This window comes from Stomoxys calcitrans, chromosome 5 (genome assembly GCF_963082655.1).
Source record: "Stomoxys calcitrans chromosome 5, idStoCalc2.1, whole genome shotgun sequence".
NCBI lineage: Eukaryota > Metazoa > Arthropoda > Insecta > Diptera > Muscidae > Stomoxys > Stomoxys calcitrans.
The window spans coordinates 71,701,080-71,728,145 of NC_081556.1; the positions used below are offsets into that span (position 1 = coordinate 71,701,080).

The 27,066-nt window shown below is 37.5% G+C and overlaps 1 protein-coding gene across 16 annotated transcripts in view; it reads right to left on the reverse strand.

Annotated features, from left to right (window-relative positions):
• LOC106088760 (transient receptor potential cation channel trpm) overlaps positions 1-27,066 on the reverse strand; it is a 572,136-nt gene that overhangs the window by 71,520 nt on the left and 473,550 nt on the right. For 10 of the 16 annotated variants that reach the window (XM_059369571.1, XM_059369569.1, XM_059369573.1 and 7 more), the window contains 5 exons: positions 17,090-17,276; positions 16,780-16,969; positions 8,761-8,972; positions 8,540-8,692; positions 8,028-8,102 (listed from right to left, as the gene is read on the reverse strand). In XM_059369571.1, coding sequence (XP_059225554.1) covers positions 8,028-8,102; positions 8,540-8,692; positions 8,761-8,972; positions 16,780-16,969; positions 17,090-17,276 — 817 coding nt within the window. The remainder of the gene's footprint in view (positions 1-8,027; positions 8,103-8,539; positions 8,693-8,760; positions 8,973-16,779; positions 16,970-17,089; positions 17,277-27,066) is intronic. The other 6 variants (XM_059369566.1, XM_059369564.1, XM_059369562.1 and 3 more) reach the window with 1 other exon arrangement.

The following is a 27,066-nucleotide window of genomic DNA, read 5'->3' on the forward strand; positions in this document are numbered from 1 at the left end:
ACGAAATACGTGGGGTGGTACGCGAGGACGTCCAATGTGAATTTCTTTTCGACTAGTGGGTCCTCCAAGTATTGGATTAACGGAACTCTGGTATAGCCATAGCCAGATGTTAATGCTATACGGATGTATAAAAGCTAGAGGACAGAAAGAATCTGGGAGCTTAGATTTACAACCCAGGGACTGAGGTCTGTTTTCGACTGTTTGGCCAAAATAAGGTTCTGCAAGCGGAGATCCGTGCGATCACGCAATGCGTGAAGTGGTATGGTGTTAAAGCGAGAACGTCGATAGTTAACATCTTTAGGTCAGTAAACTGGCGATAAGGGTTGTAACAACCAGGTTATAGATGGGTTCTCATCCAATGAGCATAAATTGACAGCAGGTGTACCCCAGAGTTCTGTTCTTTCTTCTTCTCTTTTTCTTATTTTCATCAACGATCTGTTGGGTCCGACATCGTTTCCGATCTACTTATTTGCGGATGACAGTTATCTCTGTCATTCGACCATAGGCCGAGTCTTCGAGAGATTGAGGACAAGAGGCGGGTTATGGATGTTACAATCTGCTAGGATTTGCTGGCCATTTCTGAGTGGGGTCGATTGAATCGAGTGGATTTTAATGCACGGAAGACTCAGTGCTGCTTGTTGTCACACCAACGATTTGCTGACCCATTACTTAAATAGTGTAAAAATTACTTTACTCCGTCCTATCTTGCGCGTTGGTTGATAGAGAAAAAAAAGAGAGAGTTAAAATGGCTGTAGATTTGTAACTCGCGGCAAAAATATTGTAAATTGAACCATTCCAAATCAGTATAAAAAATTTAAATCCGTTTAGAAATGCCCTCACAGGCAACAAAATAAACGATTAGAATCTGCAAAATTTTGAAAAATTAAAGTCGAATTTTTTGGACACTGTTAAAGACAAACGAACAGGGGTTTTTGAGCAGTTTACACCAAAATACATAAACAATTTAAAAATCGGATTAAAATGCGCCTTTGGCAGCCCGAACAAAATTTTGTAGGGCGGAGGGTACAAACCTTGAAGGCACACTAATCCAATGTCGGGCCCTTTAGGCCCCTGAAGTTTTGCGCATAAGCAGGTTAACACCCTAGCTATAACCATGTGAAATTTCATGAATATATCGTTATCATTTCGAAAATGAAAGAACTATTTCCACTTACTTTTTTCCTCATCCCACTGTGCGTTGGAGCATATTCTATGTCATTGCCCAGCTTTCGCGGTGAACTGACACCGGCAGATAGGTGGTGACACAATACCAGACTCGAGTAGCATGGAACTCCTGAGTTTTTTTCTCCAGTTTACTTTCTGGTGTTTACAGCACACACAAATCCGATTACCGGCTTAGGTGTATGTTTATAGTGGCATAGGGTGGATTAATATCCGCATTTATACCCTCCACCATAGGATAGGGGTATACCAATTACGTCATTCCCCATAATGTATATATTCTTGACCGTCGCGACATTTTAAGTCGAAATAGCTATGTCCGTCCGTCCATCAGTCTGTCGAAAGCACGCTAACTTTTGAAAGAGTAAGCTAGCCGCTTGAAATTTTGCACAAATACTTTTTACTAGTGTAGGTCGGTTGGGATTGTAAATGGGCCAAATTGGTCCATGTTTTTATATAGCTGCCATATAAACCGGTCTTGGGTCTTGACTTCTTGAGATTTTAGAAGGCGCAATTCTTATCCGATTTGGCTGTAATTTTGCACGTGGTGTTTTGGTTATGGACCGATTTGGACCAAATCGGTCCATAACCTGGTATAGGTGCCATATAAACCGATCTTGGATCTTAACTTATTGAGCCGCTTGAGGGCGGTTTGGATAAAATTTTGCATGAGATATTTTGATATGACTTCAAAAATCTGTGACGAGTATGGCACAAATAGGTACATAACCTGATATAGCTGCCATATAAACTGATCAGGGATCTTGACTTCTTGATAGCGCAATTCTATTTCGATTTGGCACAAATTTTGTACAGTGACTTCTCCCATGTCGCGTTGATAGATGCAACTCTGCACACAAATGTAAACAAGTAAAAAGGCGTTAGGTTCGGCCGGGCCGAACTTTGGATACCCACCACCTCGGGTATATATGTAAACCATGTAAATCCGGTGAAAATGCATAATTTATGCCCCCATAGCAGTTTTCTCGAAATATGGTCCGATTTGGACCAAATTCGACATGGATATTGAGTAGTCTAATAAGGACAATTCACTGTTCAAATTTTCAATATCCAAATATAGACCGATTTGAACCATATACAATACATATGTAGAAAAGCCTTACATAAGTCACTGTTTCAAATTTGAGCGAAATCGGATTATAAATGTGCCTTTTATGGGACCAAGACTTTAAATCAAGATATGGGTTTATATGGCAGCTACATCCAAATATGAACCAATTCACTGTCCCAAATTTCAGCGAAATCGGACAATAAATGTGACTTTTATGGGATCAAGACTTTAAATCGAGAGATCGGTTTATATGGCAGCTATATCCAAATCTGGACCGATCTGCCAAATACAAGAAGGATATCGAAGGGCTCAACACAACTCACTGTTCCAAATTCGGACAATAAATGCAACTTTTATGTGCTCAAGACCTTAAATCGAGAGATCGGTCTATTGGCAGCTATATCCGGATCTGAATCAATCGGTGGAAATTAAGTGGCCTAACGCAACTCACTGTCCCAAATTTCAGCAAAATCGGATAATAAATGTTGCTTTTATGGGCCAAGACCCAAAATCGGCGGATCGGCCTATATCGGGGCTATATCAAGATATAGTCCTCTTCGAACTTAACCAGCTTATGGTCAAAAAAGGTTCTGTGCCAAGTTTCAACTCAATATCTCAATTTTTAAAGACTGTGGCGTGATTCCAACACACAGACGGACTTGGCTAGATCGTCTTAGATTTTTATGCTGATCAAGAATATATATACTTTATAGGGTCGGAAACGGATATTTCGATGTGTTGCAAACGGAATGACAAAATGAATATACCCCATCCTTCGGGGTGCGTATAAAAACTCAGCTCGCAATAGTTAAACAATTTTATTAGTTTGACTACTAAAAACATTTCTTCACGTGTGGCAGCACAGAATAGCGCTCGCTTTTAAGCTTTAAATTTGACATATTTTAACTTTTCCGCGCTGTTTTTATGGGATTTGTGTGCAGAGTTGCATTCTTGCAACGCGACGCTCAAAAACAAAGCTCAACGAGCTCATTCTGTTTCGACCTTTAGATGTAGGTTCATAGTGACATGGGCGGTTTATAAATCCCACCCTCTTCTCCAAGCGAACCTAAGCCAACTTAAGTTAAATGTTTTTTCGGCTGAAATAAATCTATGTTACCCGTAGTTTTTGTGTAAAAAAATCAAATTATAACTATTATAAAGGAAACTCTTATATTGATTTTAAGTCTTAAATCCCACCGGGCGTGTTAAGAACTAACTGATGAGAATCTGATGGAGATATGATTGTGAACATCCCATTTTCATGGAAAAAAATAAATCGAAATGTGTACGATTTTATTGATCTTTTTATGAAAAGTCGACAAAGTATAAGATTTTCATCATATTGTCGTTTTATAATAAAAATAAATGTTGTAATCATGTCCAACAAAATGTAAAATATAATTGTACTAATTTACAAATATTGTAGTTGTAATCGTTTCGTGACATAATTTTTTTTTTTTTTTGATTCTTGTGAATTCCTCGCATTATGGTTGGTATGTAACTATTTTCACTTTTCGCCGACGTATTCCCATTTTCAAAAAGGAAATCATGATTGGAATTGATAAAGATTTTTGGTTTTTTTCTGAAATTAAATTGCAATTTTAACCTAGAGTCGTTACTATACTAGGTAGCGAAAATTGCTGAGAATGGGGTATATAGGACTCGCTTCTTAGCATCGCAACTTGTCCTTACAGTTCAAGTGTTTCAAGCATGAACTTACATATCTAAGACATTGTATGTAGCAGATATATCTGTGGTTGGTCGGCTCAATTCAACAAAAAGAAAAAATACCGGCTTTGTCAGATGATAACTCATGGGTATGGGAATTTCATTAATTATGCAATAATAATTGAACATTTTCAGCCACTATAAAATGTTTGATGTGCATACATTTTCTCTTGTCTTCTAAGGAGCAACTCAAAATACAACATCGATAATAAGCGCATATTCTAATTATTTCTATCACATCTAAAAATAGCAAACACAAACTTACATTGGTAGAATTTGTTAAACTATAATTTGGGGATGGTGATGTCAATTCAATTTGCAATAATTTGTACTTTTAGGGGCGAAAGAGAAAAACACAGATATTCCATAAAAAAATCACATACACACTCGTACAAACAAAATAAAAATATTAAGGAACATCAAGTTGTACATCAAATATTCATTGAGTTTAGTCTTCAAAATGAAAACACGGTAAAAAGCCACATTTTATTATCTACATATCTAAAATAGCGAACACAAACAGGTAAAAACGCCTTTAGTTCGACCGAGCTGTATTTGAATACCCACGAACATCGATATATTTCTAATTAAAACACAAAGCAGCAAAATATTTATTATATATCTCCAAATCGAGGAATTTTATGAGCACCAAAAAGTTAGGTGAAAAAATCTGTAAAGCAGTAATATTCACAGCTCATCTGATTCAGGTATAAAATATTCCTCTTATAAGCTTAAGGAGTACATTCAGTCTATATCTTCAAATGAAAAGTGCATATGTACAAAACAAATATCTACTCCAAAACTCAGGTGAATAGAAAGACATATGACATAGCCATATTTTTACGATGATTAAGAAAAGACTTTATAGGTTGGAGATACATTTTGCGATGTACTGTAAGCGGAATGACAAAATTACAACAACTATCCTACACTGAAAAAATGGTGTCCTAATTTTAAAGATTCCAGCCAAAGATTAGCAAAACTAGTTTAAGGATGACAAAATTCTCCCTTTTGGGGGATGTTTTTGGGAGAGGCGGCCCTCAAACCCATATTTGGATATCAAATATTCCCACGGTCAGTAAATAAGTCCTGTTTGGGGACCAGAAACGTGGTCCGGATATTAGATTCGTATTCTACTCGCATATAACTTTCATTTGAGTCCCATATTGGCATGGTCGGTAAATATGTCACATTTAGGGGTGTTTTGCGGGTTAGGGTGATCCCCCCAATACTTGGTCCGACAATTGGATATCAGATACGTTTTCTTATTCTAAATACCTTTCATTTGAGTCGCATATTGTCATGATTGGTCTAAATATATGTTTGGTAGGTTATAGGGTGGGAAGTCCCCCCTAGATATCCGATCCGAAATTTGGATACTAAATTTTTGTTTGTAGGTTACTATTAGGGAGCACACAAAATTTCGCTTAAATCGCACCACACATCTCCGAGATCTGGCGTTTCTAAAACTTAAGGGGGAGGGTCCGTTCCCCCTTACCCCAGATATCAAAAAATGTATTGGGTTGCCCAAAAAGTAATTGCGGATTTTTCATATAGTCGGCGTTGAAAAATTTTTTCACAGCTTGTGACTCTGTAATTGCATTCTTTCTTCTGTCAGTTATCAGCTGTTACTTTTAGCTTGCTTTAGAAAAAAAGTGTAAAAAAGTATATTTGATTAAAGTTCATTCTAAGTTTTATTAGATCCGCAATTACTTTTTGGGCAACCCAATAGTACCCTATTTTCACCATGGGATCATTATGCACCATCAGTGAAAATTTCAAGAAAATCGGTTCAGCCATTTCTGAGTCTATAAGGAACACAAACAAACAAACACAAATTGATTTTTATATATAAGATTGCTTCAATTGTTATTGAGAATTTCCAAGGTTTTTAATATCAGCAAACAGTGTTTGCTCTTATCAGCAGACTAATTTCTCTGGGTGCACACACTTTTTGTCATTTGAAGCAAAAAATATTTTCACACAAAAAAGAATGGTCGTTTGGTAATTGGTAACACTTCATGTCAACTACCCTGTGTATCTGGCAAAATATCGATGTTAAGGCACTTTTATAGACGGTTGATCACCATTGTGCCACTGCCCTATTATTGTGGGAAAAATGCACAGGATTATGGCTGAACCTCTTTGCCTTTTTGGAATCTGCTCAAGCGACTGTGTGACTGAACAGATTCTATTATTGACCAATGCAAGGCATCGAATAGCATTTTGGACGGATCTTTACCGGCACCGAACTGCCATAAATTTCTTTCGCTTTTTATACCCACCACCGTAGGATATATATACCCCCTATTAATTTAGTCATTCTGTTTGCAACACATCGAAATATAAATTTCCGACCCTACCAATTATATATATATTTCGGATCGTCGTAAAATTCTAAGACGATTTAACGATGTTCGTGTGTCTGTCCGTCTGCCCGCCGTCTGTTGTAATTACTCTACAGCCTTCAAAAATTGAGATATTGAGCTGAAATTGATTTATTTTTAAACGATTTCACTGAAATTTTAAACAGTGAGTAGTTTAACGCCTCCCGGCATCTGATCGACATATGGTCCACATCGGTTTATACTTATATATAACTGCCATATATACCGATCTGCCGAAAAAATGTATGAAGCCCATAAAAGCTTTATTTATTACCCGATTTCGCTGAAATTTGAAACAGTGGGTAGTTTTAGTTCTCTCGACATCAGTCCTGAATATGGTAAAGATCGGACTGTATTTAGATATAGCTGTCATATAGACCGATGTGCCGATTAAGGGTCTGAAGCTCATAAAACTTTTATTTATTACCCAATTTTGTTAAATTTTTAATACAAAATTCAACAGTGACTTATATTTATTAGACCACTCAATATCCGTATTGAATTTGGGTGCATAAGTTATCAAATTTTCACCGGATTGTGACGAAAGGGGGTTTACATATACACCTGAGGTGGCGGGTATCGAAAGTTCGGCCCGGCCGAACTTTATGCCTTCTTTCTCGTTTAAACTCTTTTTCTGGGGCGAACATAGTGGATCTGATCTTAACAATTCCAATTCAAACAAGTTTGACAGTTAAAATTCCATCAGCAGTACTGAAGCGGCCACGTATACATGCGCTGATAAGTATTGTTGGCACGGTAGCGCAGTTTTTGTATGCTTAAGCGCTTTCTTTCCCAAAAAAAATCATATAAATCGGGTTAGTACTTTAAAAGCTCAGAAGATGTCGGAGAGATACCAAGTAGTCAACTTTGACCCCTTGTGTACGAATTTTCAACCGATCTGCACAACATTTGGTGCCGACATTTTAACTGTTAAGTTTAAAACTTCAAATGTGCGAATTGAAATTCCAACCAGTTCATGCATACGCGGAAATACAAATTAATAATAATCAAAAGCCAAAATAGGCCTATATGCTGATATAAAGCTGAAATTACATCTTACACACGCAGATAAATCACGAGACTTTGACAATTAATTCGAATGCCAAAAGATTAAATGTTGATGTAGTTAGCGAGCCTATTCCTCTGATGCATAGTACATAACATAATTGATGAAGCAGGATTGTTATATATATTGTTGTTATTGACAGTTATGCTATAACAGCTCAGTATCATGAGAATGATCAAATGCTACAAATAAGACCGAGTTGGACAAATCACGAAAATCAAAGGTTAGAAATCTATATTCTGATATGATGGAGTTTGGATTTTAACAAAAATATAATATAAATATAAACCATTTAAGGACAATTACAAGTGATAGCATTTCATTATCACCCCTCAAACGTAGAATGTTTACAAAAACAGGTAATGAAGAAAAAAAAAAACAAATATAACAAAATATTAGAATAAACAGAATACAAATTGGTTATTGTTATTGATCATTTACATCTGTATGTGATCTATATATACAAAAAGATAAAGGTGTGTGGTAGTGTGTATATGGTCCTCGTTAAGGACCCAGTAGGTATGTAAAAGAGTTTCTGGCAAATACTTATACACAAGAATAGGTACGAATATTACATAGTTTGATTTACTACCTTTTCTGCATTATTGTTATTACTGCCCATCCTATATTTCAAGGAAATCGATCTTTTCGCTTTTGTAAGTGGATTCTAGAAAATAAGTAGTACGACAATAATAGAGGTAATAGAAGTAGTAGCAACAGCAGTTGTATTACAAAAATGTAAAAAATTGTGTAGGCTCATCTTAAAAAACTGCTCAAACGAAAGTTACTTAAACAAAAAGTTCTTTATAATGATAAATAAGTAGAGGGATAGAAGTTTACTATAGGAGATAAATATCGGTATTATTGTTTTGTACACAAACAATTAGGAAAAAAGAGTAGTTTACTTAACAGAACATTGTTACACCATCGAAAAAAATAGCACGAAAGTAAATCCAAAATACACTAAAGTATTAACGAAAAATATGTATACAAGGGGAGACTTAAAAAGACACCCAAAAAAAGAAAATCCAAATTCTCTCAAGAGGAAAAAGTGATAAATAACATAAAAACGAACCTGTAAACCTTTTCAGTGCAACCACTTACCTCTGCATCGGGATGCGATCGATCTGAATCATCATTGTCTAAGTTTTGATTTTCCAAATGTTCTTCCTCGGTCTGAGGCATTTGCTGCAATTCTTCCTTTGATTTAAAGTCCAGGTGTTTTATGTAAAATGGCAGAATTAATCCCAGCATGACCTACAAATAAATGAAAATCATTTAGGGATTTGCCAGCAGCTCGCTTGGTTATATGCGATGATTTCTACCTTAAAATTTGTATTTTTCCTTGTTCGCAATCCTCCCATCCATAAATCAGCCAATATAACTTGACTACAAGGATGTGCCAGGAGTGCTCTGTGGTTTGCTGCTACAGCAAGCGAGAGACAGCTCTGGTTTGACCACGAATGTAGTTCGCACGTTAGTAAACGCTGGGCCTTTTCTCCATCAGTACGGTAACTAAAGTCTAGCAATTTTATCCCTATAAAAACAGAGAATTTAAAATAAACTTGAAGTACTTAAAATTGATTATTCAAAGAAAATGATTGAATATTGTTCAAATGTTATTAACGCAAAGACTAAAACTTTTGTCGAAAAAACGACGACGAAATTTGTTAATTTTCTTGCAAAAATTTATTTTGAATATCGGCGACCGAAAGTACAGATTTGTTGTTGAAAGCCATCCTATGCAAGCCAATATATAAAAACAACGATAATATATCCATACGCAAGAAAAAAAAACATTTAACCTGCCACCACATGTTCTATGCAGCACAGATTCAGTTTAGAGGTGTTTTGTATTTTGTTTTGTATCTTCATCTCGTTCGTTGACTGCTTTGCTCTTGGATTTTTTCTGTCGCTCTATAGATACAAATATACTTACAAACTATTATTATTGTAATATACATTTACAGCATGGTGTTTCAATAAAGGATCCGTTTAAACAGTGTTTAAGTGATGATATATTTGATCTTTCCGAAGATAGATATTCATTGAAAAGGAAAACTATACTCTCCTTTTCAATGAATATCTATATTCGGAAAGATCAAATATATCATAATACTTATTAAAATCTAAAGCTCCTATTAGACGATCATAAGACTTGTCTTGTGTACGTCATAAACGAATTGAGCTCTAATCGGCATGAATTTTCATATATATTGTATTTTTTTTTTCTTCATATCTATTGTATTTTTCTTTTCACGTGAATCGCCCTCCACCATGGATCGCACTTGTCAAGTTTTTTGCCCGGTATCTCTCTATAGAGATAAAAATTGCTATGGAGCTTGGTTTGAATATTGGAGATGTAGAAGTCATTGTGCATTATTTCAGTCAAATCGGATAAGAATTGCGCCCCCTAGAGGCTCGTGAACTATAATTGGTTTATATGTATATACTTGCATGTACTTTGTTGGGCCGCAGATAAATATTTCGATGTGTTACAAATGGAATGACGAAATAAGTATACCCCATCCAATGATGGATTAGTGTAAAAATTAAAAAGTCATAAGTTCGGACGGGTCGAACCTCAAACCTCAAACATGGTTTCGAATTAAAATTTATATAAATGAATTGAGTTGAAGGCCCATGTATATTTTTCGTACAAAATTTCTGCCAAATCAGGCAACAATTAAAGCTTCCTGAGGCCGAAGAAAACTAATCGGGCGGTCGGTTTATATGGGAGCTATATGAGGTAGTATACCGATCGGGCCATACAAACTACAGCCAAATAAGACAGTATTCGCGCCTTCCAGCGGCTCAATATGTCAAATCAGAAGATTGATTTATATGGAAGCTATATCTAAATCTGAACCGATATGACTCATTTGCAATCCCCAACGACCTACGTTAATATAAAGTATCTGTGCAAAATTTCAAGTGGCTAGTTTTACGCGTTCGACCTCTATCGTAATTTCGACAGACGGACGATTTTTCTGAAATTTTGCATGTAGTGGTCTGTTATGACTTTCAACAACTGTGCCAAGTAAGGTCCAAATAGGTCTATAACCTGATATAGCTCCGATACAAACCGATCTCCCGATATGACTTCTTGAGCCCTTACAAGCCGCAATTTTTGTTCGATTTGACTGAAGTTTTGCATGTTATGTTATGACTTCAAACAACTGTGCTAAGTACGGTCCAAATCAGTCTACAACCTGATATAGCTCTCATATAAACCCATCTCCCGATATAAAATCTTGAGCTATTACAAGCCGAAATTTTTGTCGGATTTGGCTGAAATATTGCACGTGGTGTTCCGTTGAGACCTCCAACAACTGTGTTAAGTACGGTCTAAATCGATCTATAACCTCTATAACATTTTTACAAACAGTCATAATTTTCAATTATGGATATTATATTGCCCCATTAAGCTTCTATATTTCTGGTATTTTAGATTAGTAAGCTGAATTTCATGTAATTCAGCCGGAACTGGCTGTATAATGAAGTGGAAATGATTTGCCGATTTAGGGGTGTTTTAGGGAGTGGGGTGCTCCCCCAATCACTAAGCACTGAAAATATATCCGCAACGTGCTCTATTAACATTTATTTCAACCCCATCTTACCATTGGCCTCAAAATTGGATATCAAATTCTTTTTCTAATCTCAAATACCATTCACTTAATCATCTTATTGAAAAAGCCAGCAAATATGTCCGGTTTGGGGTATGGGCCCAAAAACTAAGAATATCGAGTTCCACAGATTTGAAGACCCAAATTGTCTTGGTGAGCAAATACGTCCTACTTGGTGGTTGTTATGGTGGTGGGACGTCCCGTAGACAGTTGGTCCCGAATGTTGATGTTAGATTCATGGTCTACTCCCGAATATCCTTCATTTGAGCTCCATTTTTCCATAGTCGGCAAACATGGGGGTGGGGCGGAATTCGAATTTATTTTTCGCAAATACCTTTCATTTGAGTCCCATATTGCCATGGTCGGTAAATATGTTCGATTTGGGGTCTGGGGTGATCCCGCAAACACTTGGTCTGACAATTGGACACCAGATAAGTTTTGCAATCTTAAATACCTTTCATTTGAGTCCCATATTGCCATGGTCGGTAAATATGTTCGATTTGGGGGTTGGGATGATCCCGCAAACACTTGGTCTGACAATTGGACACCAGATACGTTTTCTAATCTTAAATACCTTTCCTTTGAGTCCCATATTGTCCTTATTTGGTAGGTTTTGGTGTGGGGGGCTCACCATCAGAAATTTGGATACCAAATTTTTGTTTGTAGGTTATTATAAGAGATCACACAAAATTTCGCTTAAATCGCACCACTCATCTCAGAAATCTGGCGTTTCTGAAAATTAAGGTAAGTTGAAGGATCCGCTCCCTCTTCATATATCAAAAAATTGTGTACCTCATCTTCACCACGGGATCATTATGCACCATCAGTGAAAATTTCAAGAAAAACGGTTCAGCCGTTTCTGAGTCTATAAGGAACACAAACAGACCTACAAACAAAAACAAATTGATTTTCATATATAAGATAGTCGTTTATTGTTTTTAATATCGTCTATGTCCATATATTAAATCCGATAACGAATCGTCAAAAAATTCGTTAGAAAATTCAAGAATTCTTATTTTTGAAGTTAAAACTTTGAATGTATACTTTAACCCGAATAGTTTTATGGAAATATAAAAACAAAAATTCTCAAGAATTCCTGGGAACCCCGGGAAATTAAAAATTTGTATTCTCTTTTTCTCGAGATTTTAAAAAGACGGGAAATGCAAAATCCTACCTATGACCTACATTAATATGAAAAAATACGGTGCAAAATTTTAAGCGGATATCTTTATTTGTCCAACTGCTATCGTGATTTTAAAAGACGAAGGGACGGACGGATGTTGCTAGATCGACTAAGAATATCAAGACGATCATATATATTTGCACTTTATATGGTCGCAGATCAATCTTTCGAAGTGTTACAAACGTAATGACTAGATTGGTATACCTTCATCCCATGGTAGTGGGTATAGCAAGTACACCAATAGAAAAATCAAGGACAGCGTTGACGAAATTACCTCATTCGTTCATAAAAGTGAATCAACATACAGCTGTTATCAGATAAATGTTCATATATCAACACCAGTTTTTATACCCTCCACCATAGGATGGGAGTATACTAATTTCGTCATTATGTTTTGATCGTCATGACGTTTTAAGTCGAACTAGCCACGTCCGTTCGTTCGTCTATCTATCGAAAGCACGCTAACTTTCGAAGGAGTAAAGCTTGCCGCTTGAAATTTTGCATAAATACTTCTTATTAGTGGAGGTCGGTTGGGATTGTAAATGGGCCATATCAGTCCATGTTTTGATATAGCTGCCATATAAACCGCTGCCTAACTTCTAGAGCCACTAGAAGGCGCAATTCCTATCCGATTTGGCTGTGTTTCGCTATGACATCCAACAACTGTGCTAAGAATAGTTCAAATCGGTCCATAACCTGATATAGCTGCCATATAAACCGATATGGGGTCTTGACTTCTTGAGCCACAAGAGGGCACAATTATTATCCGATTTAGCTGAAATTTTGCATAAGGTGTTTTGTTATGACTTTCAACAATTGTACCCAATATGGTTGAAATCGGTCCATGTCGTGGTATATCTGCCAAAACAACCGATCCAGGGTCTTGACTTCTTGAGCCTCTACAGGAAGCAATTCATATCCGATTTTGCTGAAGCTGTGCATGACGTGTTTTGTTATGACTTCTAACAACTGTGCTAAGTATGGTTCAAATCGGTCTTTAACCTGATATAGCTGCCTTATAAACCGATCTGGGATCTTGACTTCTTGAGCCTCTAAAGTGCGCAATTATTATCCGATTTGGCTGAAATTTTGTACAATGGCTTCTCCCATGACCTTTAACATACGTGTCGAATATGGTCTGATACGGCTTCCCTATAAACCGATCCCTCTATTTTAGTTCTTCAGCCCCTAAGGGGCGTAATTCTTATTAGATCTGGCTGAAATTTTACACAATAACTTCTACTATGGTCTCCAATATGCAATTCAATTATGGTCCGAAATTAACAATAACTTGATATTGCTACAATAATATAGCAATTGTTTTCTTTTATCCTTTGTTTGCCTAAAAAGAGTTACCGGGAAGAGAGCTCTACAAATGCGATTCATGGTGGAGGGTATATAAGATTCGGCCCGGCCGAACTTAGCACGCTTCACTTGTTTTGAATGAAACGTGGAATCGGGATTAAAAAAGGAGGTCCCTTATAAATGAGATTAAAAAACTTTAATCGGACTGCACTCATTGATGTGAGTGAAGTATCCCATGTTCCTTAGTGGAAGTTGTGTAAACTCCTCTACAATGACTGTAGCTGTGAAAACCGAGCAGTACATTAATATGGAAGCTATAACTAAATCTGAACCGATTTATATTTAAATCACCACTTATGTCGAGAATCATGAGAAAATCCTTCGTGCAAAATTTCAGTTGACAATTGACCTCATTAGTGAAAGATAAGTCGAAATCGGCAAAAATACATGGGAGCTATATCCAAATCTAAACCGATTTTTTCCGGTTTCAAAAGGCTTCGTCCCTATGCCAAAAAATTGCCAGTTCCAAATTTTAACATGATCGGATGAAAACTGCGGCCTGTACCTTGTACACAAATTAATATGGACAGACGGATCGACGAACATAGCACAATCGAGAGAGAAAGCGATTCTGAGTCCATTCGTATACATATCAATAGGTCGATCTTTCTTCCTTAAAAATAAATGCACAGTACAGGGTTTCATTACTTAGCGCCACTTTTGTGATGATATGAAAAATGATTTGTCTCAAGTTTTAGATGAATAGTTTCATGAATACAGAAGGCAGACGGACAGAAAAAGGAAATCCTTAACCCTCCGATGAGTGAGAAGGTCCCTAGGGACCTTTTTGCTTTTTCAAACTGAAATTACTGCTACTTCGGCCACTACAACCCACCCCCAAAGTTACTCTGTATTCCAAGAGTATTTTGTTGCGCATCTTTTGGAAAAAAAATCAAGCCGATCGGATCATTACTTTAGGAGTTATTAAGGTTTTAGTGAGAATAGTACGCGGACGTGTGAATAGGTCCGTATGGACCCTGTACTGAATTTCACTAATAAATGCATGTTTTTGTGCATCATTATAATTTTTTTATTGTTTCAACACATAATTTACTTGTTCTGAACGCAAGGACCTAAACTCAAAGACATTAGGGATGATGATAAAAACAAAAATTCTAAGAACAAAAATACACATTCGAATTTCGAAGAACAAAAATACAGAGGAAGAAAATGATGGACAAGAAACTAATGAAAGTTACTATATTGGTAAAGATGGTACCCAATGGAGTAAAAAAGCACCACCAACATCACGCACTCGTTATCATAACGTGGTCGACTTCAGAAGAAAGAAACCAGGACCAACAGGAAATAAACACGACCCCTATACAATAATGCGTTCAATCATGACAGAGGAAATTATACACTTAGTGCTACGTGAAACAAATCGTAAAGGCAGGGAGGTTACAGCTGCATGGAATTTGGCGAATCCCACGAAGAAAAAGGAGTGGAAGCCAGTGACAGTGAAAGAGTTTGACGCCTTTGTAGCTATTCTTTTGTATGCTGGACTCACAAGATCAAACCATGAACCAGCTATGGGATGCGACGCGTTGCCCAATATACAAAGCTACGTTGTCGTACGATCGCTTCATGTGTATAAAGCAGTTTATTCGATTCGACAATGGAAACACTCGACAACAGCGACTCACCAACAGCAGAACTGCGGCTATTGACGACATTTGGGAAATGTTGCAACATAACTTGGCAGCAGCTTACACTCCTCATGAAGCACTAACAGTTGATGAGCAGTTGTTCCCTTACAGAGGCCGCACCCGCTTCACACAATATATTCCGTCAAAGCCAGCTAAGTGTGGTTTGAAAGTATGGTGGTTATGCGACTCACAGAATTATTATCCTGTGAAGGGAATATATTCTGGAAAATTGCCAAACCAACAACGGGAGATAAACCAAGGGCAGAACGTAGTGCTGGATCTTGTAGAAAAATATTTAGATGCTGGCCGTACTATATACGCGGATAATTTCTTTACCACTCTTGACTTGGCGCGTATTTTGTTGAAGAGGAAGACCGCATATGTCGGTACAGTGCGCTACAACAAAACATTCATTCCACAGGAGTTCAAGAAGAACCCGAAGCGCACCATCAATAGTACATTATTTGGGTTCAAAGAGGGGGACTACATCTGCCTCGTTGACGAGCAAACCGAGAAGCGGAAGCCCTATGCCATATTAGATTACAACGCCAACAAATGCGGCGTTGATACCATGGATCAAATGCTAGGCACTTACAGCTGCAAAAGAGCAACACAACGATGTCCGTTGGTCATGTTTTATAATATGCTGGACGTCGCTGCATTGGCTGCTTTTACGATTTACAACGAAATGAAGCCTATAAAAAGGAGTGACAGACGGCGGTCGTTCTTGTTACTGCTAACGAAACAATTGGCCACACAAAATATCAAAGAACGTGCCCTGAACAACCATATAACCTCCTCTCCAAGGATACGCAATGCGATGGAAGCATTCGATGTCAAATTCAAATTCAAGAATAGAATATATATTTATTTGTTTTTTATTTTTCTTTTCATTTCAGGTATTATCAAGACCGATTGAAGGCAATGTACCGTCGTTTGCGGCTAGGTCAAGTAGACCGTCATGTAGGATTTGCCGTTCTGAGTACGGGCGGCAGCGGAAAACGCTGCAGTATGCCCTGCTTCGGCTGCGGCAACGCTGTTTGCGGAGAACATAGCACACTTTTACATCGCTGCAACACTTGCGCACAGGGCAGGAAACAAGAAGAACACAATAATTTTTAAATTTTTTTTAAGTCTTAAGAAAATTCATGAAAAAAAAAAAATTAAAAAATTATTTTTGTATGTATAATTTCGTTATAAACAATAAAAACAAAACAAAAATTCAAAAAAATCATGATTTACAAAAAAGGTCCGTAGGGACCTTTTCACACGGCCGTGAAGTTCAGAACTGTCACTCATCGGAGGGTTAAATGTTTCTAGGGCGGCAGTATGTGGATGAAGCGAGACTTTAGATATATGTAGTTTTATGTCTGAATATCCAGGAATGATATGAATCAGAATTATGATTTGCGATCTCGTTTAACACTCAATTACATATACATACGTACAAGCCTTGTGAGATTATTTAAATATTTTGAAGACAAGAAAATCTCCAGTGTTTAATAGTAAAGTTGTACTAACCTTTGCTTTCAAATTCCTTTGCATAAGATCTCAATTCCTCATAAATTTCCGTATCTAGATCATCTTCCGCCGCTTCATGAGCCATTGCTTTGTACAGTTTACAGGCCACTAAGGATTTTGCCAATGCTTCCTCGCCATGCGTCCACATAAGCAGCGCCATTTGTTGACGTTTTGTTAGGACAGCCCAAATCTGTAGAGATAGTCATTTGTTAATCAATATATGTGCTTGTGTGGCTCTTGAGTAGGTAAATGTCACTTTGCATTTTTTACTTCCGATTAGCTTGATAATCCCAAGACGTAGTCAACTTACCAAAAGTTCATTGAACGGAAATTCAAAGAGGGCCATTTCCGATGTGAAGGGTAACAGTCCAGTCACGAGACTTAATGAATTTGCTCCAGCATATCGTTGGTATGTCGATGACTTTCGGTGTGCATTGGCATAACTATTCATAACTTTGGCATAAATAGGACGAAATTTTCGGCGTGTGTAATATGATCTGTAGATAATAGAAAATAATTGATTTGTCAAAAAATTATACAGAAATGTATAGATTTTTGTGTTAAAGTCGAAAAAGATTCTTATTTCATCTGTAAGCTAAGATACTAATCAGGTAATAAGGAAAAGACATAAACATAAAAGACATAAAGGGCCTATTAAGTTCATAACAAACCGAACTAGGCAAACAGATGGACAGGCACACGTAGATGGCGGCTGTGATGCAGAAACAAAACATTCTTTGGCTGAGTATTGATCAGTAGGTGGACCACACCACAGTTCCATACAGCTTTATTGGTCTGACAATTGCAGTATGCACCCACTATATGACGCCCCACTATTGCTAGTTGCAGTCATGCTGGTATATAAGGAAAGAGATTATTTTCCTTTCCAAAATGTTGAATTTGAATTGTCTGTCCTATAAAACACCCAGTTATTATGCGCCTTCAGTAAATCAAACTTTCTCTCCTTCCAAGAAGACATGTATTACGAAGCCTTTCTTTTGTTGTAACTGTGTAAAGTTTCGCTTCAATATATTAAACGTTCGTCATTAAACGTAACTAGCATTGTTTATTTTAAACCATTTAGCAGATTCTCCTACAGTAAAAAAACTTTTCTTTTGTTGTAAAACCAAAAACTCTATAATAGAAAAAGTGTTTCGATAGTCGCAAACAATTATTCATTACTTGGACCAATAGTTATTTGCTTGTATTTCTCATACTTGAGAGAAATGGTGAGTATTTAAGCGTATAGACCAGTGATGTTCAAAATAACTCATATTATTGCACATGACTGTGTAGGTATACAAGAAAATAACCCCAAGCAGGACAATGGGCTTGCAAGTAATTGCAATAGTGTGTAATACAGCAGATAGTAATAAAAGATGATTTTTAAGAGCTATAGGAAAGTTTTTCAAAAAAAATGCACGATATCTTTATTTGAATCGATAGTACGATCCATATAATTTAATTTAATGTTGACCGTGACTGCGCCTCAAATAGTCCATCCACTTAGTCCAATTTTGGCATACTTTTTCCAACATTTCGGGCGGAATCTGACGAAATAATGCTTCAATCTTGTCTTCTAATACGTCAATTGAAGTGGGCTTGTCTGTATAGACATTAGCTTTAACATAGTCCCATATAGTCTAAAGCGTTAAAGCGCACGATCTGGGCGGCCAATTGACCGGTTCCGAACGTGAAATAAAAATTTCACCGATCTCGCCCTTCAATAACTCCATTGTTACGCGTGCTGTGTGGCATGTGGCAGAATCTTGTTGAAATCATGCAAGTCAAGCTCATGCAATTTGGGCAAAAAAAAAAGTTGGACATCATCTCACGGTAGCGCTCACCATTCACAGTTATATTACAATTCGCATCGTCTTTAAAGAAGTATGGTCTAATGAAGCCACCAGTCCATTACCCGCACCAAACTCTGACTTTTTCTAGATTCATTTGTAGCTCTTGCAAAGCTTCTGGCTGATCTCACTCCAAAATCGACAATTCTGGTTATTTACCTACCCATTAAGCCAAAAATAAGCTTCTGCGCTGAACACGATGAAGTTTCTGAATGACGAAATTAGGTATAAGGATGGGCTATGGTGTAATGGAAGAACATCCATGTATATATGCAAGACGTTAATTTAATTTATAAATAAAGAACAAGTAAAAAGGCATTAAGTTCGTCCGGGCCGAACTTTGGATACCCCTTTCGTCACAATCCGGTGAAAATTTGATAAGTTATGTACCCAAATTCGACACGGATATTGAGTGGTCTAATAAGTATAAGTCATTGTTCAATTTTTTATTTCAAATTTCAACAAAATCTGGTAATAAATAAAGCTTTTATGAGCTTCAGACCCTTAATCGGCACATCGGTCTCTATGACAGCTATATTTAAATACAGTCCGATCATTACCATATTTGGGTCGTATGGCAGGTGGCCTAAAACTACTTAATGTTTCAAATTTCAGTACATCGGTCTCTATGACAGCTATATTTTAATACAGTCCGATCATTACCATATTTGGGTCGTATGGCAGGTGGCCTAAAACTACTTAATGTTTCAAATTTCAGCGAAATCAGATAAAAAAAAGCATTTATTCGCTTCAGGCCCTTTGTCGGGTTATCGGTCTGTATGGCAGCTATATCTAGACATAGTCCGATCTGAACCACATTTGGGTCCTATGTTAGAATGCGTAAAACTACTCAATGGTTAAAATTTTAACGAAATCGGTTAAAAAATAAAGCTTTTATGGACTTTAGACCCCTTATCAGGAGATCAATCTATATGGCAGCTATATCTAAATATAGTCCGAGATGATCCATATTTAGGTCAAAAACCAGGAGGTTTCGGAATGTTTCGAATTTCAGCGAACTCGGTTAAAAAATAAAGTTTTTATGGGCTTCAGACACTTTATAAGGAGATCGGTCTACATGGCAGCTATACCTAAATATAGTGCGAGATGATCCATATTTAGGTCAGATATCAGGAGGTTTAAGATAACCCTTTGTTTTAAATTTCAGCGAAATCGGATAATAAATAAAGCTTTAATGAGCTTCAGAGCCTTAATCGGGAGACCGGCCTATATGGCAGCTATATCTAAATATAGTCCGATATAAACCTTGTTTGGGTCCTATGTTAGGAGGTGCAAAACTACTTACTGTTTCAAATTTCAGCGAAATCGGTTAAAAAATAATGCTTTTATGGGATTCAGACCCTTAATCGGGAGATCGGTCTATATGACAGCCATATCTAAATATAGTCCGATCTGAACCATATTTGGGTCCTATGTTAGGAGGCGTTAAACTACTCAGCGAAATCGGTTAAAAAATAAAGCTTTTATGGGCTTTATACCCTTTGTCTGGGGATCGATCTAAATGGCAGCTATACCTCAATATATAATCCGATTTGATCCATATAATAAATAAAGCTCTTATGGGCTTCAGACCCTTTATCGACAGATCGGTATATATGACAGCTATATCTAAATATAGTCCGATGTGGACCATATTTGAGTCAGATGTCGTGAGGCGTAAAACTACTCACTGTTTCAAGCAAAATCGGATGAAAAATAAAGCATTTATGGGCATTAGACCCATTACCGGAAAATCAGTCTATATAGCAGCTATATTCAAATATGGTCCGATTTGACCCGTTCAAGAACTTAACCAGCGTGCATCAAAAAGACGTATCAGTGCCAAATTTCAACTCAATATCTCAATTTTTGAAGCCTGAAGAGTGATTACGCGGACATCGCTAAATCGTCTTAGAATTTTACGAGGATCCGAGATATATATATATACTTAGTAGGGTCGGAAATTGATATTTCGATGTGTTGCAAACGGAATGACTAAACAAATGTACCCCTTATCCTACGGTGGTGGGTATAAAAACTAGTTGAAACCCCGAATAACATGTTATATATATCAAGAACGAAGCTACTTTCAGGTTAAAAAAAAAATATTTGTGTTGAACTTTGTTGAAAATAAATAAAAATGTAACTTTAAAAACGAAACTTCGCATCTCTTTAAATATTGTAACTTGGCATTATTGTCTGCAATTTTTGAGATCCTTTTAACTTTACTCGACTCGGTCTCTAAACTACCACTGAGCAAATAACATCAAAGGAAGGTGACAATGAATTTACTCGTCTCAAACTTTACTTGTCTTTTTTTTCTCTCTTCCTATCTACGTCAAAGACAATCATTTCCTACAGTGGTCGTTAGTATTTATAATTGATTTCTATATTCTACACATCTTTTCACCGCCCTGGCGCTTTAAAAGTGTCCTTCCGCTTTCTGCCAGGAAAAGTTTTATTTAGACAGAAAGTTTCCAAACAACTGTCTTCATTGTCCTTCGAACTGGATTTGAACCAGTGTCCTATGAATATTTAGACAGAAAGTTTCCAGACAACTTTCTTTAATTTGGCACAAATACTTGCAAGAATTTATATCAAAAAATATGTACTTTTATCGTAAACAAAGTCAAACGTTTTTCACAAAAGAAGTGTACTTGCCGAAAATGTATTTTATGTGAAACGAATTATTTTTTTGCGTGTCTAGGTAACTTGTATCTCCTGCTGAAAATAACAACTTCTGTCTTAGACGGATTTATGCCTATACCACTTAAGATGGCCCATTTCGCTGTTGAAACCGCCATAGTCACGTCATCAGCGACCACTTTTACAACCTTTCCTTCCACAATTAAAAAATAAAACGTTTGAGACATTTTTGCGAGAAACAAAATTCTTTTATTAAAAAGTTTTTGTTTAATTGTTACTTCGTAACGTTTTGCTTCAACATATCGAACGTTAGACGTGAACATAGCATTATAGGATGTAACTAACGTCGTTAATTGTAAACCACCTTTTAGCAACAAATATTTGTAATGATGTGCTCGCCACTGCCGTAGGCAATTTCACACACAAAATTTATTCCTGTTGAGCAGCTCGGTCGAGTGCGGATTGTAAACTTGGAAATTGACAATTATAAAATACAACAAGTAAAAGCGTGCTAAGTTCGACCGAATCTTCTATACCATGGTCGAGTTCTTTAAGCGGAATCTCTTTTTAGGCAAACAAAGAATATTGAATAAGATAGTCCGATTCGGACCATAAATGAATTGAATGCTAACATTGTAGAAGTTATTGTGGAATATTTCAGTCCTTTCGGCGCCTTGTAGGGGCTCAAGAAGCAAAATCGGGAGATCGGTTTTTATGGGAGCTGTATCAAACTGTTGATCGATTCAGACCATATTAGACACGTACGTTGAAGGTCATGAGAGAAGTCGTTGTAACAAATTTCTGCCAAATCGGAAGAGATCTGGGCCCTCTAGAAGCTCAAGAAGTCAAGATCCCAGATCGGTTTATATGGCAGCTATTTCAGGCGCCTAGCTTTACTCCTTTGAAAGTTTGCGTGCTTTCGACAGACAGACGGACGGATGGCCATTGCTAGATCGACCAATGATCCAATGATCCAATCCAATGATCAAACTCATTAGAGCAACATGGTAGGTGTTTTATAAAATTATGCCTCACAACATCGAAATAAATCAAAATATTCTCTGGAAGGGTTTGAATTACCAACTTAGATCCGCTTTTAATTGGTAGAAATTTAAGATTATGTTGCAACGTTAAATTGAACATGGCATTCTTTTCAATATGCACAATCTATTTTAAAATTATAAAGAATATACATATACAAAAACATGACCTTAAATAATATGTAAAGAAAAACTAGTTGAGTGCCTAAAGTTTACAGCTACTTCATAAATGACTTCTGTTTTGCATTTCTGAAGGCACCTTGAATGTCAAGAAGTGGTACTATTGTATATATACTTATACTTACTTTACCTGTAGGCGTGCTGTTGTCTCTAGAAATCGTAGCCCAAACAAACCAACCTTTCGTAAGTATTTAGCATGGATGAAATACCAATTGAGCGAAAATCTTTGGCTTTTGAGTGTAACGGCTTTTGCGCTTTTTGCATAGAAAAGCCATAGAAAATATGACACGCTAATAATCCCAAAGGTGTATATGAAAATATGGTACAGACAGAGTATTTCTCCCCAATCCACGGAACCAGTCCATTGAACAGAGTTTGTAGCTCGACTGGCGATGCTTCTCAGATCCTGCATTTTACAGCATTCGAAAGTTTTGAATGCTGAAAGAAATCTTGACTCAAGACACATTTTCCTCAACAATCCCCGATGAACCCATATCAGTGACAACCTCCTCCAGCACAACGGTATTGGTGGTCTTCACCGTTACAATCTAGAACAGATTCAGCAGTTCCGTAAATTTGTTGTTGGCGCTTTTGTGGGGACACAATACCAGACATGAAGTTCAGTTTCCTGTCTAGCAAGACACACGGGAATTTGCGCTTTCTGTAAATGGAGCATTCTCTCCTTCCAAGGAGATAGGTGCCACTGTAGGTAACTTGTAGGTCTTGGTGAAATAACATGATATAGATCGCATATAAACCTACCTCACGATTAAAGGTTTTAAGCCCATCGAACCACAGTTTTTGCGGAAATTTGGAACCTTAAGTAAAATTATGCCCTTCAACTTAGTTTATTTTTTTACATTTTTAACAGAACCCTTAATGGTGGTTTCCCACGATTCAGTCAGCCCGAACATATCACGTGTTTACTTGTTTTATTCCTATTGTCTTACTATATGCAGATTATATCTAAATAAATTGTTATTGTTTATATATATTTGACAATAAAGTATGCCATTACGCTATTCTTCTGCCTCCTCTATAATCTACGCATGTACAATCGAAGATATTTGCAATTAAAGTATGCGCTAAAATGTGAAAGCAATCCTTGTGTCAAATGAGATAAACTGTGACACAGTATATGGAGCTGCCATTCATCTTCTCAAGCACCACCCAGTACCCACCCGAGTACATCTAACTAATCACTAATTAAATTCCCTGCCCAAGTTTGTCAAGATTTTATTAACTTTTGCTGACAAAGCAGGAGATGTCAGCTCATACAAATTCTCCAACAACGGAGAATTTATACAAATGTGATAATTGCTCCCTGATTGGCAAAACATTTAGGAGCAGTAAGCAGGTGATTGCCACCCACTGGCCCAAATTGAAATTGTGATGGCAACAGTGATGTTCATAACTGCGAACACACACATACAGACACTCATTATTTTAAGAAACTTAATATGTTTAATGATCCCTAGGGGGTCGAAAACATTATCGGGTCTAGACAGTTGCTTCAAAGGAGCAAGGCTATTTAGTAGATAGTGAGGCCATTAAAATCACCTCCCTAGTTTTTGTTTTTCTGGCATATGAAAAAGTTATACTAACAAGAGTGTCACAAGTCAAAGTTCACTTTGGAAAATGTTCTGTTAATTGATTTTCTTTGGCTTTTATCAAAAATACCCAAAAGTTTCATCCCTTTAGCGTTGTTTCTATTAACTTTTTGGGCCATTTTCAATGCCACAATAAATATTTTTTGTGGGATGAGGGGAGGCAAAAAAGGAATGGAGCAAATCTCTTCGCCATATCTTTGGGCCAGCCAGCTGGAAAGTTAAATCAGAATTTGGCCAAAGTAAAGTTTTGAAATTTACGCATTCAATAGGATGAAAGAGATGCACACGATCAAATGTCGAAGTGGCGAAATTTCAATCCGATAAGAGGCACACCAACAAAGAGGACCATCGAAAATATTTGCTTTCCGTTCGAAGGCCGCATTGGCCATTAAAGTTAACATGATAGTGCCAATGACAATGGCAAGGGTTAAAGTATTTTTGAAAATACTCGATTTGAAATTCCACCCACTGCTACAACGAGTGAGATTATCAGCAGGCAAATGTCGCCATAAGAAAATAGCAATTCTATTAAGGAAGATAAATTGCGTAATTCACTACTAAAGGCATTAAAAAAAGTATTCCTAGACGCAGTTGTGAAACCTGAACCTACCTACACAGGCACACATTTTCTCTAAAAAAAAAACACAATTACGCACCCAGAGAAGTCATTGGTTGGAATTCGATTATAAGAACAAAGAGATAATAATGTCAAATAAATTTTAATTGTTTCAACAACAGTTTGGTTACTTTCATCGTTCAGTAGGGTTTAAGACAAGGTGTTCACAAACGATGTATCAGTTCCATCTTTTTTAACTTACTAATAGGGTGCGATGCGAACTCTCACCACATTTCGTGGGGTAATACCAACACTAATAAGCGGGGCCAAGCCCAGAGTTCTTGAATACTAACGACCTAATAACACTTAATGTTGGCAACACCGCTACCTTTGTTAATAGGATTAGGGAGGAGGTATTAGATATGACAATATGTTCACAAAGTCTTATCGATGAGGTTCAGGATTGGAGGGTCTCCATGGAACACTCTTTCTCTGACCATCGCTACATTAGGTTTAGAATAGCACGGCCAGCGCCGAATCCGAAAAGCTTCCGAAATAAGTTGAAAACCAACGGGACAAAATTCGGAAGGCTACTCAGAAGAAAACTTGGGCAAGATAATTTAGATTGTCCAATCATAGAACACTTTGACGAAAATGTCAACAGGATTACGTCTGCACTGGTGGGGTCCTTTGAAGATAGTTGTCCTCTTCGGCAAAGGAAATCAGCCCAAGAAAATCTCTGGATGACCGGGGAAATTCGCAATATTGGGAAAGAGGTCCGCAGATTTTTAACAGAGTATGCCGTAAAAAAGCGGAAGTTTATTGGGATGTGTATTACACACGGCTCAAGGAATACACTAAGATTACCAGAGCTGCAAAACGTGCCTCCTGGAAGCTTTTCTGCGAACAAGTCGATAGCGTTATTAACGCCGCCAAATAAAAACGTTTCTCTCAAAAACCCATGCCCAAAGTGAAATTTTAGTAGACGACATGGAAGTGAGAGCAGAGACAACGGAGGACATGTTGAGGCTTTTGATGAAAACCCATTTTCCACAGGATACGAAGGGACTCACGCAGACACCGGAATCTTGGAATAATGACGTTGATCGAAAATTTATAGTAACGGAATTTATGGTGAAAGATTCCTTCAAACTTCTGGCGCCTCATCTGGCCAAAAATTTCACATCGTGCCTAGGACTTTCATATACTCGGAAAGCCTGGCAGGATGCAAGGGTGGTGTTTAAACCCAAGCCCGCCAAGGCAAGTTATGCGTCACCAAAGGCCTACAGACCCATAAGCCTTACGTCCTTTCCACTCAAAACCATGGAACATATTGTGGACACCATGATAAAGAGTAGGTGATCCAGCGAATTTCTCAAATACACGCAGCATGCCTATGTCAAGGGAAGGTCGGTAGAGACTGCCCTGCACGAGGTTGTGCATAAAATAGAAGAATCCATCGATGCCGAAACATACACACTGGCGGTATCCATTGACATCAAGGGGGCTTTTAATAATGTGCGGACCGACACTCTGATCCAAACCTTAGACCAGTACCGGTCGGACCCGGTCCTTAGAGACTGGATAAATCATATGCTAAGGAGCAGGTGGATAAATTGTGTGTTCCATGGCATAAATATGAGGGAGAAGAAGAATAAGGAAGAAGGAGAGAGTGGCACAGGGGAGGCATTTTATCGCCTCTCCTATGGGTGACCACCATAAATGACCTATTACGGATGCTGACTGAGGAGGAATTTGAACCCGTCTGCTAGGCAAACGAGGTTATAATACTTCTAAGGGGTAGGGATCCGAACAAGCTAGGCAGAAGGGCTGAAATGGTTTTGCATATGGCATATGACTGGGTTAGACCCAGAGGTCTCAATGTTAACCCAGAAAAGAATGAAATATGCCTGTTCACAAGGAAGACGAAGGTGAGCTGGGTCTAACCCAGTCAATTTCATATGACTGGGTTAGACTCAGAGGTCTCAATGTTAAGCGCACCACGTTTCCTCAATAAGACGATTTCGATATCTGACAAGGTCAAATACTTAGGTGTGATCTTGGACAGGAAACTGAATTGGAAGTATAACATTCTGTGAGCCTTCTCAGTATGCTCCTGTACTGAGGAGGCTCACAGATGTTGGGCACTATGTAGACGAGCTGTAGGCTCGAAATGGGGCCTGAATCCGAGGATAGTCCACTGGCCCTACAAGATCGTGATTAGACCAATACTTATTTACGCCTTAGTAGTTTGGTGGACTGCTATGGAGGAAAAGTGCAACATAAGGACCATATACCCTGTACAGAGAACATGTTGTCTTGGAATAGGTGGAGCGATCAGGACCACGCCCATAAGGGCAATAACAACCAGGACGGTAAGGTCACGAACAGTCATGCAGTGT